At 52.2% G+C, this 14,285-nt stretch overlaps 1 protein-coding gene across 1 annotated transcript in view; it reads left to right on the top strand.

Moving 5' to 3' along the window:
* The first annotated feature begins 3,205 nt into the window (after positions 1–3,205).
* PDE1B (phosphodiesterase 1B) overlaps positions 3,206–14,285 on the top strand; it is a 141,560-nt gene continuing 130,480 nt past the window's right edge. The window contains exon 1 of the mRNA XM_065419298.1: positions 3,206–3,339. Coding sequence (XP_065275370.1) covers positions 3,215–3,339 — 125 coding nt within the window. The 5' untranslated portion in view covers positions 3,206–3,214. The remainder of the gene's footprint in view (positions 3,340–14,285) is intronic.

Below are 14,285 nucleotides of genomic sequence, written 5' to 3'. Positions count from 1 at the left end.
TTTAACACCTTTGAGCATAACAATACCCCACCTCAGCACTGCTCATCCACCCAGTAGAGTTTTAACAAGTTAACACCCTGGGGGACCCTGGTATGGGGGAGTGGGGCACACAAGGCTCCTAGAATCGGGGGCAGGAGGAAATGGGGGGAAGAGGGTGCACACAGAGCCCCTGGGGCAGAGAATGGAAAATGTTGGCATAGAGTGAGGGGAATGGAACCCCTGGCGGGGAGAGTGGAGGACCTGGTGGGGGGGAAACAGGAAGGGGGACAAAGAAAGGAATGGGGGCACACACAGAGGCTGTGCCATGTGGACAAGAATGGGGTACCCTGGTATGGGAGGAGGGGAGGATAGAGGCACTCACTTGCAGGGGGGAGTCCAGATGGGAGGGTGGCACCCAAGGAGCTGGCGGGGGGAAATGGGAGGGTGCAAGGAGCCCCTGGTGTGTGCTGTGAGCTTGTGTGATGGTTCTTGTGGTACCTAGGGCTGAGTCACCTTGTTACCTCCCCCAGCCCCTGCCCCTGCCCAGGCCACAGTGAGAGGCAGACTTGCTTATGCTGAACTGGATGTCAGCTCCCTGACACCACCGGCCACACCATCAGCCACCAAACAACCGCCTCTGGGCTACGCCGGCCCCTGTCTGCAGTGCAGGTTAACAGTAGGTGGCCCCCAGTCCCTGTTCCCCTGTAGTGTCCAGCCCCCTCTCTGCTGAGCACTCCCAAAACACCAGCTCTGCTGTCCCCAAGCGGGACAGTCACACCCCAGCCTGTTTGATTCAGTGCAGGAGCAGCTCCTGGTGTCGCACCACCGCACTGAGATAACCGTGTGATCGTTTTCACACTAACTCGTCTCTCAAAGGGGGAGACGTGAGCACTAGTGAGTGCACCAGGTTACGCGTTCATCTCGCCGGTGTCCTTGCAGCCAAGCCTGGCTGAGACTCTGTCATCATAAGTGTCATTGGGCTGTCCGATGACTTGCTTGGTGCAGGACGAAGGGGGGCCTCCCTTGCCTTTTCCTGACAGTCCCCAAAGTTCAGTGTTTGTGCCTCAGGGAGGCAGGATGACCCCGTAGTCTGGTGTGCTGCCTTCATGCTGCCTTCAAGCCCCCCCACCCCCGACTTTGCATTTAAATGATGCTGTATTGTGTTAACTCACAATCTTAATTTACACGTGGGCTGACAGAGACAGGTGAATAAACATCCTCTGTCTGGCAGAATCCTGTTTGTCAACTCTGCCTGGATACAGACTTTAAGCCCATATTATTAGCATACATACATAACTCCTGACATAGTCTCTGTACATGCATTTCACAACAATGCTAATGCCCAGGGTGCCCCTGGCTTTAAGACCTCACATGCCCCAGATTGTACATACCAGAATGAGGATATTCTTGTAACCCCCTTGCCAGCTAGCCCTGAGGGGCTCTTAGGGTTGCAGTTTGGCCTGCACAAAGTGCCAAGTGTGTGACTGTCTAGTGTAAATCACCCCTAGCTAATGTAAGTGCAGAAGATGGGATTATCCCTATCTATGACCAACCTGGTCCTGAATGCTGCTAAACTCTTGGCTTCAATGCCCCCTGTGGCAGTGAGTTCCGCGGGCTACTTTGTGTTTTGATCAAGAGGATTTCCTTTTGCTGGGTGTAAGTTTTGTGCCTTTCCACTTCACCCAGCACCCTCTTGTCTTTATGAGGGTGGGTGCAATTCACCTCCTCTAACCCCTCCCCAGTCATTTGCGGTGTTATTTGCCCCCTCTCTAAACCAAACAGGCCCCATCTTCCCAGCCTGTCTTCCCATGGAGGAGCTTTCCCGGCCTGTAGCCCTTCCCATCGCTCACTGGCTGAACAAAAGCCGGGGGATGTCCGGCTGCCCTATTTGGGGGGAGAGGGGTCTTCTGGCATCTTACCCTTTTTTTTTCAGAGCAGCCCCTCAGCCTGGCTGGAAGGGGCCAGTGTCTTCCTGAGCCCGTGCAAATACCCCACAGATCCCCTCTTGGAGAGCTGAGGCCATGGTATGGGGGGGAGGGGGAAGAGGCTCAGCTGAGTTGGTCTCTCTTGCAGGCTATGTCTACACTGCAGAAAGAGGTGTGCCTCAGCTCCGTTAAGCCAGCGGTGGAGACGGGTTAACAGCTGAGATTAAAACCTGGGAGGAGCTGGGTTCGGGACTCCTCTGCAGACCAGAGCTGTGGCGGGGCTCAGCTTCCCCTAGCAACAGGCTGAGGCCTCTGCTCTCATTCCATATGCGGGCTGACCCCAGCTCTCCGGGGAGACGCACGGAGCGCACCTGCCCCAACCCCTGCCCTGGCGGTGCGGTCGCGATCCGAGAAGGAGGGGGAAGCCCAGCCGCCCCCCGGCTCTGCACCATTCGCGGGGTCCCACTTATTTAAAGTTACAGCCTCTCGGAATCCGGGAAGTCAGGGAGGGGCTGGGGTCGAGGAGCAGAATCGCCTGGTTAATAATGCAGCAGGTTCGGGTTTAAACGAGCTTTTCTTGCCTCCCTCCTCCGGGCCAGGGTCCATCTACAGAGGAGCCCCGGGGCCCCGGCAGGCGCTGGTACCTTGGCACCCACCGGATGCCATTTTAGCTTCATCTCCAAACGCCAGGCGCCTGCAGTCCCTGGCGGAGCGGCGGTTGGCAGGGAAGGCGCAGCCGGAGCTCGCGTTCGCGGGGCCGGGGCTGGGGATGTCCTGCCCGGCCAGCCCCCGCGGCGGTGCAAGAGGCTGAGCGAGCTGCGTCTCCGCCGGTGCCTTGGCGGGGGGAGGCGCTCCCAGCTGCCCGGATTGGGGCGGGGAGCTCCTCCCGGCTGGGAGCGCTGGCAGAGGGGGGAGGCGCTCCCAGCTGCCCGGATTGGGGCGGGGAGCCCCTCCAGGCCGGGAGCGCTGGCAGAGGGGGTGGGCTCGCCCAGGCGCTCCGGAGAGAGGCCATTATCTGGCAAGCGGGAGGGACCGGCGGCGCCTGGCTGAGCCAGGCTGCTCCGCTGCGCGCACATTCCGGGCGCTGCTTCTCCGGCTCCCCGGCCCCTGCGCAGGCACCTGGCGGCGGGGTCGCCAGGGCTGAGCGCAGGACGCGCCCACCGACTCGGGTAACTGGCCGCAGGGAGCAGGGGCCAGCGGCTCCGGGCGCGGGGGGAGCCGGGGCACGCACGGGGAGCCGGGGCGGTGGGATGGCAGCTGCCCGCCAGCTCTCACGGTCTCTTTCCCCCGCGCTGCAGAGGGAGCAGGAGATGGACGCTCCGCGGAGCCCCCCGCAGCTGGACCGGGACCTGCTGGAGTCCCCCGAGGGCTGCCCGTCCCCGCTGGAGCTCAAGTCCGCCCCCAGCAAGAAGATGTGGGTCAAGCTGCGGGCGCTGTGAGTAATCCCGGCCTGGCAGAGCAGGGACCCCTGCCCTCCACTGCGTCCTGCGCCCTGGAGACCCCTTCCCTCTCCCTGGGACTCTGCCCCCCCCCCCGCGTCCTGCGTCCCCGAGACCCCTTCCCTCTCCCTGGGGCCCTGCCCCCCACTGCGTCCTGTGCCCCAGAGACCCCTTCCCTCTCCCGGGGGCCCTGCCCCTCACTGCGTCCTGTGCCCCAGAGACCCCTTCCCTCTTCCTGGGGCCCTGCCCCCCACTGCGTCCTGCGCCCCGGAGACCCCTTCCCTCTCCCTGGGGCCCTGCCCCCCACTGTGTCCTGCACCCCCGGAGACCCCTTCCCTCTCCCTGGGGCCATGCCCCCCACTGAGTCCTGCGTCCAAGGGACCCCTTCCCTCTCCCTGGGGCCTTGCCTCCCACTCTCCCAGGGACGTCTTCCTTCTTCCCAGGGGCTCCTGCATCCCCTTCCCCACTGGGTGTCCCACGCACCCATCCCCCTTTCTCCCTCTGCATCCCCCCTCCTCTTACTCCTTCCCTGGACCCCCCCTGTGCCCCAGGGACCCCTACCCCATTTCCCTCTTCCCCCCAGGTTTTCCTGCTCCCGCTCTCCCCCGTTACCCCCATGCACCTAGCCTTCCTCCCTCCACCGTGGGCATCCGGTCCCCCCTGGTGCTGACACTACATTTATATTGGGGGTGGTTTTTAGGGGGGAAGATTTGTCTCCTTCCCTAGTTTAAGGACCCCTGTAAACATGGGCCTGTATGGTGTGTGTGTGTGGGGGGGCTGTGATAAACTGAGCTCTGGAGGGGGGGGTGGCATGGCTAGGGGCACAGCAGTGTGCTAAATGACAGAAGGGGCAATGCCACTGCTTGATTTATTGCAGAGCCATGTGCTTTGCCCAGTCTATTGAGTCAGTGCATCCAGTTCTCTATTGTCATCTGATGGGAGGCCCTAGATTCAGAGGCTAATTATTATGCAGCTCCTGTGCAATTAATACCCTTGCTGAACATTCTTGTGCTGGCCTGGAGAGCCGGGTTTAAAGGGTGTCGAGCACTCTGTTAAGCCCAGCTTTGCATGGGAGAAGCTCTGTGTGTTGGCAGTTCAGGTAGGAGGTATTATTATCTTTAAACAGCTGAGCAAATAGATCATCTTTGCTTTATGCAGCAAGCGTTCTGTCCTGAGCACGGGAAGCATGCTCCTTAATGAGCAGAGCACATCTTAGCACCTAGATGAAAGTGGCTAACACCTGTAAGAACTTAATAGATGCACTATGTTATCTGTCCTCAGCCCAGCTGCATACCTGAGAGAACACACACACATTCTTTCTGCATGGGCTGAGCTCTTGGGTTTTTCGATATTTAAATACATGAAAAAGAGTAAAATCCAGGGTAAAAATATGTGCTTTTGAGAGGGCGAGTAAACAGTAAGATTAGAAAAGTACAGAGCAAAGCAGGATTTTCCAGTGCAGGGTGTTCTCCTGTTCCCATAGGAGACCAGGGGAAACTGTCAATAGGCAGAAAAACTCTGAAATATCTGTGGGTGCAGAATGTATTGGTAAGTGTGAGATGAAGGCGCTGAGCCTGAAGTGTGTTGCCCGTGATCTGGAGTGATTAGCCGCATCCCACAAGTCCTCATTAGGCATCCTGTTTACACTACAGAGGAGCAAAAATAATAGTTGCTCTTTGTTATGCCATCTCTGAAATCGTAGAATCCTAGACATGTAGGGCTGGAAGGGACCTGGAGAGGTTGTCTCGCCCAGCCCCTGTACTGAGTGTCACGGGATGGAGCGGGAGCTGTTTCAAGTGGCGATGTGGCCAGAGTTTCTTTTAAGACACCCCTGGGCGGCCGGCCTCTTTCTATTTGATGATGGCTCAGGGCCCACCACCTGAAAGGAATATTTCCATAGCTGTGGAGGGAGCTAGTGAAATTGTGGGAAGAGGAGGGTGTCTGTGGCTCTCTTTACAGGCAGGCAGAAGTGCTGGGTTCAGGCTGGTGTGGGTCTTGGTTTGGATTGTATGTTACTTGTGAGTGTCTGCGTAGCAATGAGGGCTGCACAGAAGCTGGTCACGAATCCTGGCTTTTTAGCCCCAGCAATTACTGGTCTGAAGACGTGTCCCAGAAAGGGCCGATTCTGTCTTGTTCTTTAGGTTTAGAAAGCTTGTTGTCCAATTGGGGGGGGAGAGAGGGAGAGAAACGATACCATGTGGTGTAGGTGATGCGACGGGAATAAATTGTAGCCTGATAATTATTACACTGGTCTACAATTTTTGAGAAGTCGTCTGCTTCAGAGATAAAATGTGCTATTTATTATGTATTTTGATGTGCTGAATTCAAATATGACAATTAAAACAACTGATTGGCTACTGTTTCTAAGATATTTAAGTTTTTACATTTTATGTCTATGTATATTGTGTAGATAGTAGAGTTTTAATCATAAATTGTAAACCTAGGTCTTTTCATGTGTTTATGGTTGCTTTACATGATAATATTTCACCAGTCCTGTTTATGTAACACTTTAAAAATCTGCAAAAGGGTTATATAAATAAAATTTATTATGAAACAAAAGGCAAAAAACTATTCTGTACATAGTTTAGTCCTATTCAGTGTCTACTCGGCGCTTCTTGGCTTGTCTCTTGTATTCATTAAATGGAGCATCTCTTGTCACTGTCCAGCAATATTCTGCAAGCATTGATGGGCTCCATTTGCCCTGATAGCATTTCTCCATTTTTGCAATGTCCTGGTGAAATCGCTCGCCGTGCTCGTCGCTCACTGCTCCGCAGTTCGGTGGGAAAAAATCTAGATGAGAGTGCAAAAAATGTATCTTTAGTGACATGTTGCAACCAAGGCTTTTGTATGCCTTGAGGAGGTTTTCCACCAACAACCTGTAGTTGTCTGCCTTGTTGTTTCCGAGAAAATTTATTGCCACTAACTGGAAGGCTTTCCATGCCGTCTTTTCCTTGCCACGCAGTGCATGGTCAAATGCATCATCTCGAAGAAGTTCACGAATCTGAGGACCAACAAAGACACCTTCCTTTATCTTAGCTTCACTTAACCTTGGAAATTTTCCACGGAGGTACTTGAAAGCTGCTTTTTGTTTTGTCAATGGCCTTGACAAAGTTCTTCATCAGACCCAGCTTGATGTGTAAGGGTGGTAACAAAATCTTCCTTGATTCAACAAGTGGTGGATGCTGAACACTTTTCCTCCCAGGCTCCAATGACTGTCGGAGTGGCCAATCTTTCTTGATGTAGTGGGAATCTCTTGCACGACTATCCCATTCGCAGAGAAAACTTTGTGTATCCAGTCTGCAGACCAAGCAAGAGAGCAACAACCTTCAAATCGCCACAAAGCTGCCACTGATGTTGGTCATAGTTTAGGCACCTCAAAAGTTGTTTCATGTTGTCATAGGTTTCCTTCATATGGACTGCATGACCAACTGGAACTGATGGCAAAACATTGCCATTATGCAGTAAAACAGCTTTAAGACTCGTCTTCGATGAATCAATGAACAGTCTCCACTCATCTGGATCGTGAACGATGTTGAGGGCTGCCATCACACCATCGATGTTGTTGCAGGCTACAAGATCACCTACCATGAAGAAGAATGGGACAAGATCCTTTTGACGGTCACGGAACATGGAAACCATAACATCACCTGCCAGGAGATTCCACTGCTGTAGTCTGGAGCCCAACAGCTCTGCCTTACTCTTGGGTAGTTCCAAATCCCTGACAAGGTCATTCAGTTCACCTTGTGTTATGAGGTGTGGTTCAGAGGAGGAGGATGGGAGAAAATGTGGGTCCTGTGACATTGATGGTTCAGGACCAGAAGTTTCATCCTCTTCCTCGTCTGACTCAAGTGAGAATGATTCTGGTGCATCAGGAACCGGCAGTCCTTCTCCGTGGGGTACTGGGCGTCTAGCTGATGGAATGTTTGGATAATGCACAGTCCACTTTTTCTTCTTTGACGCACCTTTCCCAACTGGAGGCACCATGCAGAAGTAACAATTGCTGGTATGATCTGTTGGCTCTCTCCAAATCATTGGCACTGCAAAAGGCATAGATTTCCTTTTCCTGTTCAACCACTGGCGAAGATTTGTTGCACAAGTGTTGCAGCATATGTGTGGGGCCCACCTCTTGTCCTGATCTCCAATTTTGCAGCCAAAATAAAGGTGATAGGCTTTCTTAACCATAGTGGTTATACTGCGCTTTTGTGATGCAAAAGTCACTTCACCACAAACATAGAAGTTATCTGCACTGTTCACACAAGTACGAGGCATCTCTGCTCACTTTGGCTAAACAGAAATGTGTCCCTTTGCAAAATCAAACACTGACAAATAAGAGAGCATGACACTGTATGATTTCTAGAGCTGATATAGGGCAATTTATTCAGCAGAGTGATGTAAGCTTCGTTATGATTGCATCATCCATGACTTCTAGGAATAACATGATGCAATTCACATCATGTATGACGCAATACCAGCTTCAGATTGCATCATTCATTGTTTTGCCTAAAAAGCAAGTACTGTCCAAACCCAGTCATAGATTTATTCATAGATCCAGTCAAAGATGTATTTTAGTCATTTCTGGTTTAAATTGAGATCCCTTCCCTTTATAACTCACTTATCCTCCTCCATTCCCAAGTCAAGGGTCGTATATACTGACCCAATAGCATATCTTGAAAACTAGAGCCAATCAACAATTTTAAGCATCATTTTCGTTCTCAGTGACCCAGAATTAGTAAAGTTTGACTAATTTATTTCAGAAGCATTTTGGCTGTAGAGCAGTGTTATCTGCTTGTTTGGTGGCTATTTCCTGATAACTCGCATGTGCCTGGGAAATCAGAAGAGGGACCTGAATTATCAAGCAAGGGGCACAGACCCTGCTGTGAGATCAGTGTGGGCCCCGGTCCCTACACCCTCCCCTATGGAGTCCAGTTAGAATCTGCACAGGTGCATGGGTAGGCTGGAGTAGAGGGTCTGGGCCAGTAATTGTAACAATTATGACTTGTAATGGGTAGATCTAGTTAAGAAATTCATGAGACCTTTATTAGGGGTACAGCTGCTACAGAACTCCCTTAGCCTCGTTCAGTGACAGTAATTAAACCTGCCTGCACTGTGGCTGATTGCTGCTCACCACAAGGTCTTAAACTAGTTTCACTGTCGGAATTTCACTGTCCCAAGAGCCCCGTCTCGGGATACGTTTCCTAATGAACAACTTGCCAGACAGAGTTTTCATTTCCTTTGGCACACGTCACCTTCATGTGAAAAAGGCAGCCTCCAAGTCCGGAGAGGGTATCAGTAATTATACCAGCTGTCCGTAACCCTCTGAGGGGCTGTGGTGTTCTCACTGTTAGTCTGGGACCAAGTTACCATTGGGATTGGAGAGGCAGTATGGACAGTCTCCTGGAAACACGTCTCCTAGTCCTGGGGTAGTCAACAGGCAGACTGCGGGCAAAACCAGAGCACCAGACACTTTTGACCGGACTCAAAATCTTTTTATTTACTTATTATTATTATTATTATTTATTATTTATTTATTATTTTCTCTGGAGCCTGGACCTTGACTATACCTTGACCAAGACATTTAGACCTTGACAAAAAATAATCGACTACCCCTGTAGTAAGTTTCACTCCAGTCACTTCCTGTCTCCTGCTGGAGATCCCTTTGAAGGGAATATTTTGGATCTTTGCCCATGGTTAGGCTCCTCCACTATTGATACAGCATCTCACAGAGCCGTGCTGGGGCTGTGGGGAGCTTTTTTCTGTTCAGTGGCCAGCCCCAAGCTCAGTGCACCTTGGCCACCCCTAAAGTGCCAGGGCTAGGGCAGGGATGTGGCCCTTTCTTTGCTCCAGCCAGCCCAGCTGGGCCACTGGGGGAGCACTGAGCTGAGTTGCTCCACTGGCACATGCTCCCCCAGAGCTTAGTCACAGACCCTGTACAGGCTCCACTTAACCCCATCCCCATCTCCTGCAATGCAACCAGTTCTCAAAGCCTGCCTGAGCATGCGCACGTGTGTGTGTTTAACCAGGGTGTGAAAAATTCCCTATATATCTGCTAGTCAGGAACTTAAATTGACTAGCCAGAGGCTGTGAAAAATTCCCCCCTGCTCCTGTATATCCAGGGTGCAGGGCCTGGTGAGAAACTAAGTGGGCCCACACTACCGCCTCATGGGTGTGTGTGTGTGCGTGCTGCTGTTTCACTGGGGTGTCAGGACTCCTGGTGAGTAGGTTCCATGTTTGAAGGTTCATGGGACACTTCCTTTGGATGCAAATCACTGGGGTTCAGAATCCCTTGGGTTTGGATAAAGTCAAAAATTAACTGGAGGTGACAAGTTTCTCTTTTTGTGCTGGGGACCGGTGGGCTCCTGTGTATAACTTTCAGAGGGGTAGCCGTGCTGTTAGTCTATCAGCAAAACCAACGAGGAGTCCTTGTGGCACCTTAGAGGCTAACAAATTTATTTGGGCATAAGCTTTTGTGGGCTATAACCCACTTCATCAGATGCATGGAGCAAAAAATACAGTAGGTAGGTATAAATATACAGCACATGAAAAGATGGGAGTTGCCTTACCAAGTGGGGAGGTCAGTGTTAACGAGGCCAATTCAGTCAGGGTGGATGTGGCCCATTCCCAATAGCTGACAAGAAGGGGTGAATATCAAGAGAGGGAAAAATTACTTTTTGTAGTGTAACGAGGCCAATTCAATCAGGGTGGATGTGGGCACTGACCATCACCTACAGCCCCCAACTAAAACCTCTCCAGCGCACCATCAAGGATCTACAACCTATCCTGGAGGATGATGCCTCACTCTCACAGACCTTGGGAGACAGGCCAATCCTCGCTTACAGACAGCCCCCCAACCTGAAGCAAATACTCACTAGCAACTACAAACCACACAACAGAAACACTAACCCAGGAACCAATCCCTGCAACAAACCCCGTTGCCAACTCTGTCCGCATATCTATTCAAGGGACACCATCATAGGACCTAATCACATCAGCCACACCATCAGGGGCTCGTTCACCTACACATCTACCAATGTGATATATGCCATCATATGCCAGCAATGCCCCTCTGCCATGTACATTGGCCAAACCGGACAGTCTCTACGCAAAAGAATAAATGGACATAAATCATTGTAATATTCAAAAACCAGTAGGAGAGCACTTCAGTCTCCCTGGACACTCAATAACAGACTTAAAAGTGGCCATTCTTCAACAAAAAAACTTCAAAAACAGACTTCAACGAGAAACTGCAGAACTGGAATTAATTTGCAAACTTGACACCATCAAATTAGGCCTGAATAAAGACTGGGAGTGGCTGGGTCACTACAAAAAGTAATTTTTTTTTTTGCTCCGGTTTGCCCATCCAGCTCACATTCTGGGATTGGCTGGTTGGTCACTTGGGCTTGCCGTGGTGCAGGGACTCTCCCTGTGCCCTTCTGAGACTGACGTTTTGTTCTGTTGCTTCTCGGCCCCACAGGAGAACACTAATTGTTGGGGTTCCCAGAGTTTGGTAAAATCCACGTTGGCCACATTTAATTTGGGTGGGAGGGGGTTAAACTGTAAGAGTCAAGGTGACTTTCGCCCTGTAGGGCACAAGGGCCTGGCTAGGGTAACCAGATGTCTCGATTTTATAGGGACAATCCCGATTTTTGGGTCTTTTTTTTATATAGGCTCCTATTACCCCCACCCCCTGTTCCGATTTTTCACACTTGCTGTCTGGTCACCCTAGGCCTGGCTCTCAGCTTTAATTCTCCCCTTCCCCTTCTTTTGAAGTTAAATCCACTCAGGCTGTTCTATCCAGCCCAGCATCTCCTTAGAGGTGGACTTGGGCTTGGATCTCTCTTCTGCTGGGATGAACCCCCGGTGCAGGCTGGTGCTCAGAGCCCCACAACTCTCAGGTGATCAGTGAGTGGGAGCGTGAGACCTATTCTAGCACGCCTAGTCGTGTTGCTCAGGCCCAGGGTCCCTACACCCAGCACGCAGCTGGGCTGAAGCCTGATGGGGCTCACGTGGGAGAGGGAGGATTCTGTATTCAAACCAGAAGTTGTTTGGGAAAACACAACCACACTATCAGGGGCATAGCAGGTTCCCGTGTGAGCTGCTGGCTCAGGAGGCTGGTTAGCTGGGCCTAGGTCCAGGCAGACTCAGCCACTCCTTACGTGGGGGGTTCAAAGCATTCCAATAAGGTGCATCCCCCTAATTTACTTCCCTTATGGTTTGTTGTTTTGCACATGGAGCTAAGACAGTAAAGTGCATGAACAGCATGTGCACCACCATGCCAGGGATCATCGAGGCTGCTCCCGGGATCCTGAGGGCAGCTTCTGAGCCCTGGGAGCGGGGCCTGCCATGTTCACGGCTCCCTGCACTTAGTCCCTGGCCAGGCAGGAGCTGCTCTCCTGAGCCCTGCAGTCCCACAGCTCTGTGCTGCTTCTCTCCTCTCTGTTGGGGCTGGAAAGGAGCTGTTCCCACTGCTCCAGCTGGACTGTTACAGCTGATCTAGTTGGTGCGGGTGTGCGCAGTTGTGTGGCTCTACAGGCCCCGCCCCGGGTGCTCCAGCCCTGTGGGTGGGGAGGATGTTGGAATAGATCAGAGTCCCAGGGTGTACAGTGCTGCTGAGAACAGGGTCCTTGTCTACGGAGCTGCATGTGCTTCCGCACAGGAGCGGAGCAGGGAGATCCCGCTCCCGGCACCTGGTGGCGAAGTGGGAATGCTTTTCAGGTTGCAGCTGTGGGGAGCTGAGATTTTTCCAGGGTCAGACCAATTTCAATAAAAGCAACAAATGAGGTGTTAGGGTAAATCCCATCTCGCTGGAACGGGAGCCAGTCAGAGAGCTGGAAACGGGTGCTGTTTATTCACAGGAAGTGGAGTTAGCCAGTGGAACATTTTACCAAGGGATGTGGCAGATTCTCCATCTCTCGGCTTCTCTTTCTAAAGGCCCTGCCCTGGCTCCGCCAGACATTCTTTGTCTCAAAGCAGAAATTACGGGGTGAAATCTTATGGCTTGTGCTATATAGCAGGTCAGACCAGATTAATAGATTTTAAGGCCAGAAGGGACTGTTCTGATGATCTAGTCTGACTTCCAGAGACTCTCAGCCACTGACTCCTGCCCCCAGCTGCATAATGGGCTGATCACAGTCATTGCTTCTGGCTTTAACATTGACGATTCTCTGCCTTGTCTTACTCAGTCCCTGGTTATTAGCCGCCCTGGGGCATGACCCTAGAACTCAAAAGGGAAATGCCGGTCATTTAGTTACCGCATCTCTAAGATTCGGTTGTAATGAACCTGTGGAGTGAGCATGTGCGAGTGCTCCGCTGCCCCATAACACATGGAATTAGAGCGATGTGTCAAAGGCCCCATACTGCCATAGCGGATGGAGATTCTCCTTTAGCTCAGGTGGCCCGCTTGTGAGCTCCAGCAGGAGGTAAGCTTGAGCTCTGTCCCTGGGGCTGTAAAGTTTCACGGAGCTGTGGTTTGTAGCACAGGGATGAACTGTGAAATGCGATGAAGCCATGGACTTCTTATGGTATATTAATTAATATGCAAAAGGGGCTTAAGGCACATCATGGAGTTGGCTCAGTCAGTAGAGACTTGTGCATTTAGAGAGAGAGGTTGTAGGGTTGATCCCAGCTGGCAACCTGCTGGGGAGGCTTTGGGTCTATATAACACCTGCTTTTTTTTTTTTAAACAGTTGCGGGGTTTTAACTCTATCATTCCTAAAAGGTAACACGCCCTCAGCCCGCCGGCTGTGCCGAACTTCACCGTAATGAAGCACGTTGCAAGGGGATGTTTCTTGCTGCACCGTGTCTTTCTATCCCCACCAAAGTGCCTGAGAGCAGACCGCATTGGCATCAAGCCAAGATCATTAATGTGCATGATGCTGGCGCCTTTTTGGGGGAGCAGCTGTTGTGCCGAGCCTCCCAGCAGGGGTCGCAGCTGATGGCACAGGCAGCACGGAGGGGTAGGAGACTTGCAAAGCTGTGCAATAATTTCCTTGTTCTTTTAATTAGCGTATTGACAAATGTAACAACATCTTTAATCCCTGGTTGCTCTGAGACGTCCTGATCTGCTGCAAAACAGAGATTCTGTGCTGCCTTAATTAGCCAGGGCACAAGAAGACTAACACAGGCTCTGCCCCCGGCTATTAAAATGATACAGTGGCTGTAGGCTCCCCAAGGTCGAACAGAGGCAGGACTTGGCTGCGGTTACGACGTTGGGGGTTCCATGCTGGACACTGATGCACCCTGTAACTTCCAGATTCCTGCCTGGGGTCCTTGCACGTTCTCCCTGTATCCTGGCCTGGATTCGGCAGACGTGGATCAGGCTGGTGGCTGTGCTACTGCCCATGTCGGAGACCTAACCACACCCATCTGGTGTTGGGGCCAGTAACCCTCTCAGCTACCAAGAGACCAGCCATCCATTGGGAACAGCCCACTGCCTGGAGCGATCCGTCCCAGGAGCAGCCAGGCAAGTGCAACCCAGTGGCTTGCAACTGCTGTGCCAGGCCTGTAGCTTCCACTGGCTCCCATTGAAGCTGAATGTAATATAGATGAGGCCGCTGTTAGCTCTGCAATTAACTGCTCTCTAAATTACCTGCTTGTGGTGTTCCTTCCCCCTGTGGGCTGTGGGCCAGATTTTCCAAAGAGCTCAGCCAGGGGAGGGATTCCCCAGTGCTCTCAATGGGAGCAGGTGGGCAGTTGGTGCTCCTGGCTCTGCTGTGTCAGAGTGTCGAGTTCTGGGGGTGCCAGAGCGGCTCCGGAGACCAGCGGGAGCTGCAGGTGCGCACTCCTTGGCGAATCAGGCCAGAGGCTTATTAATACACATCTGTCTGGCTCCATGCCTGTAGGATGCTCAATAAGGCCCAGTCCCTGCCCCAAAGAGCTGTGCGATCATACAGAACTCCTCTCAGCTGGGCTGGGTAACCCTTGTTCCCCCCATGCTTCGACCTGT

This window comes from Emys orbicularis, chromosome 19 (genome assembly GCF_028017835.1).
Source record: "Emys orbicularis isolate rEmyOrb1 chromosome 19, rEmyOrb1.hap1, whole genome shotgun sequence".
In the NCBI taxonomy this organism is placed as follows: Eukaryota; Metazoa; Chordata; order Testudines; family Emydidae; genus Emys; species Emys orbicularis.
The sequence above is the reverse complement of the archived record's forward strand: the minus strand, read 5'-3'. Positions and strand labels throughout refer to the sequence as shown.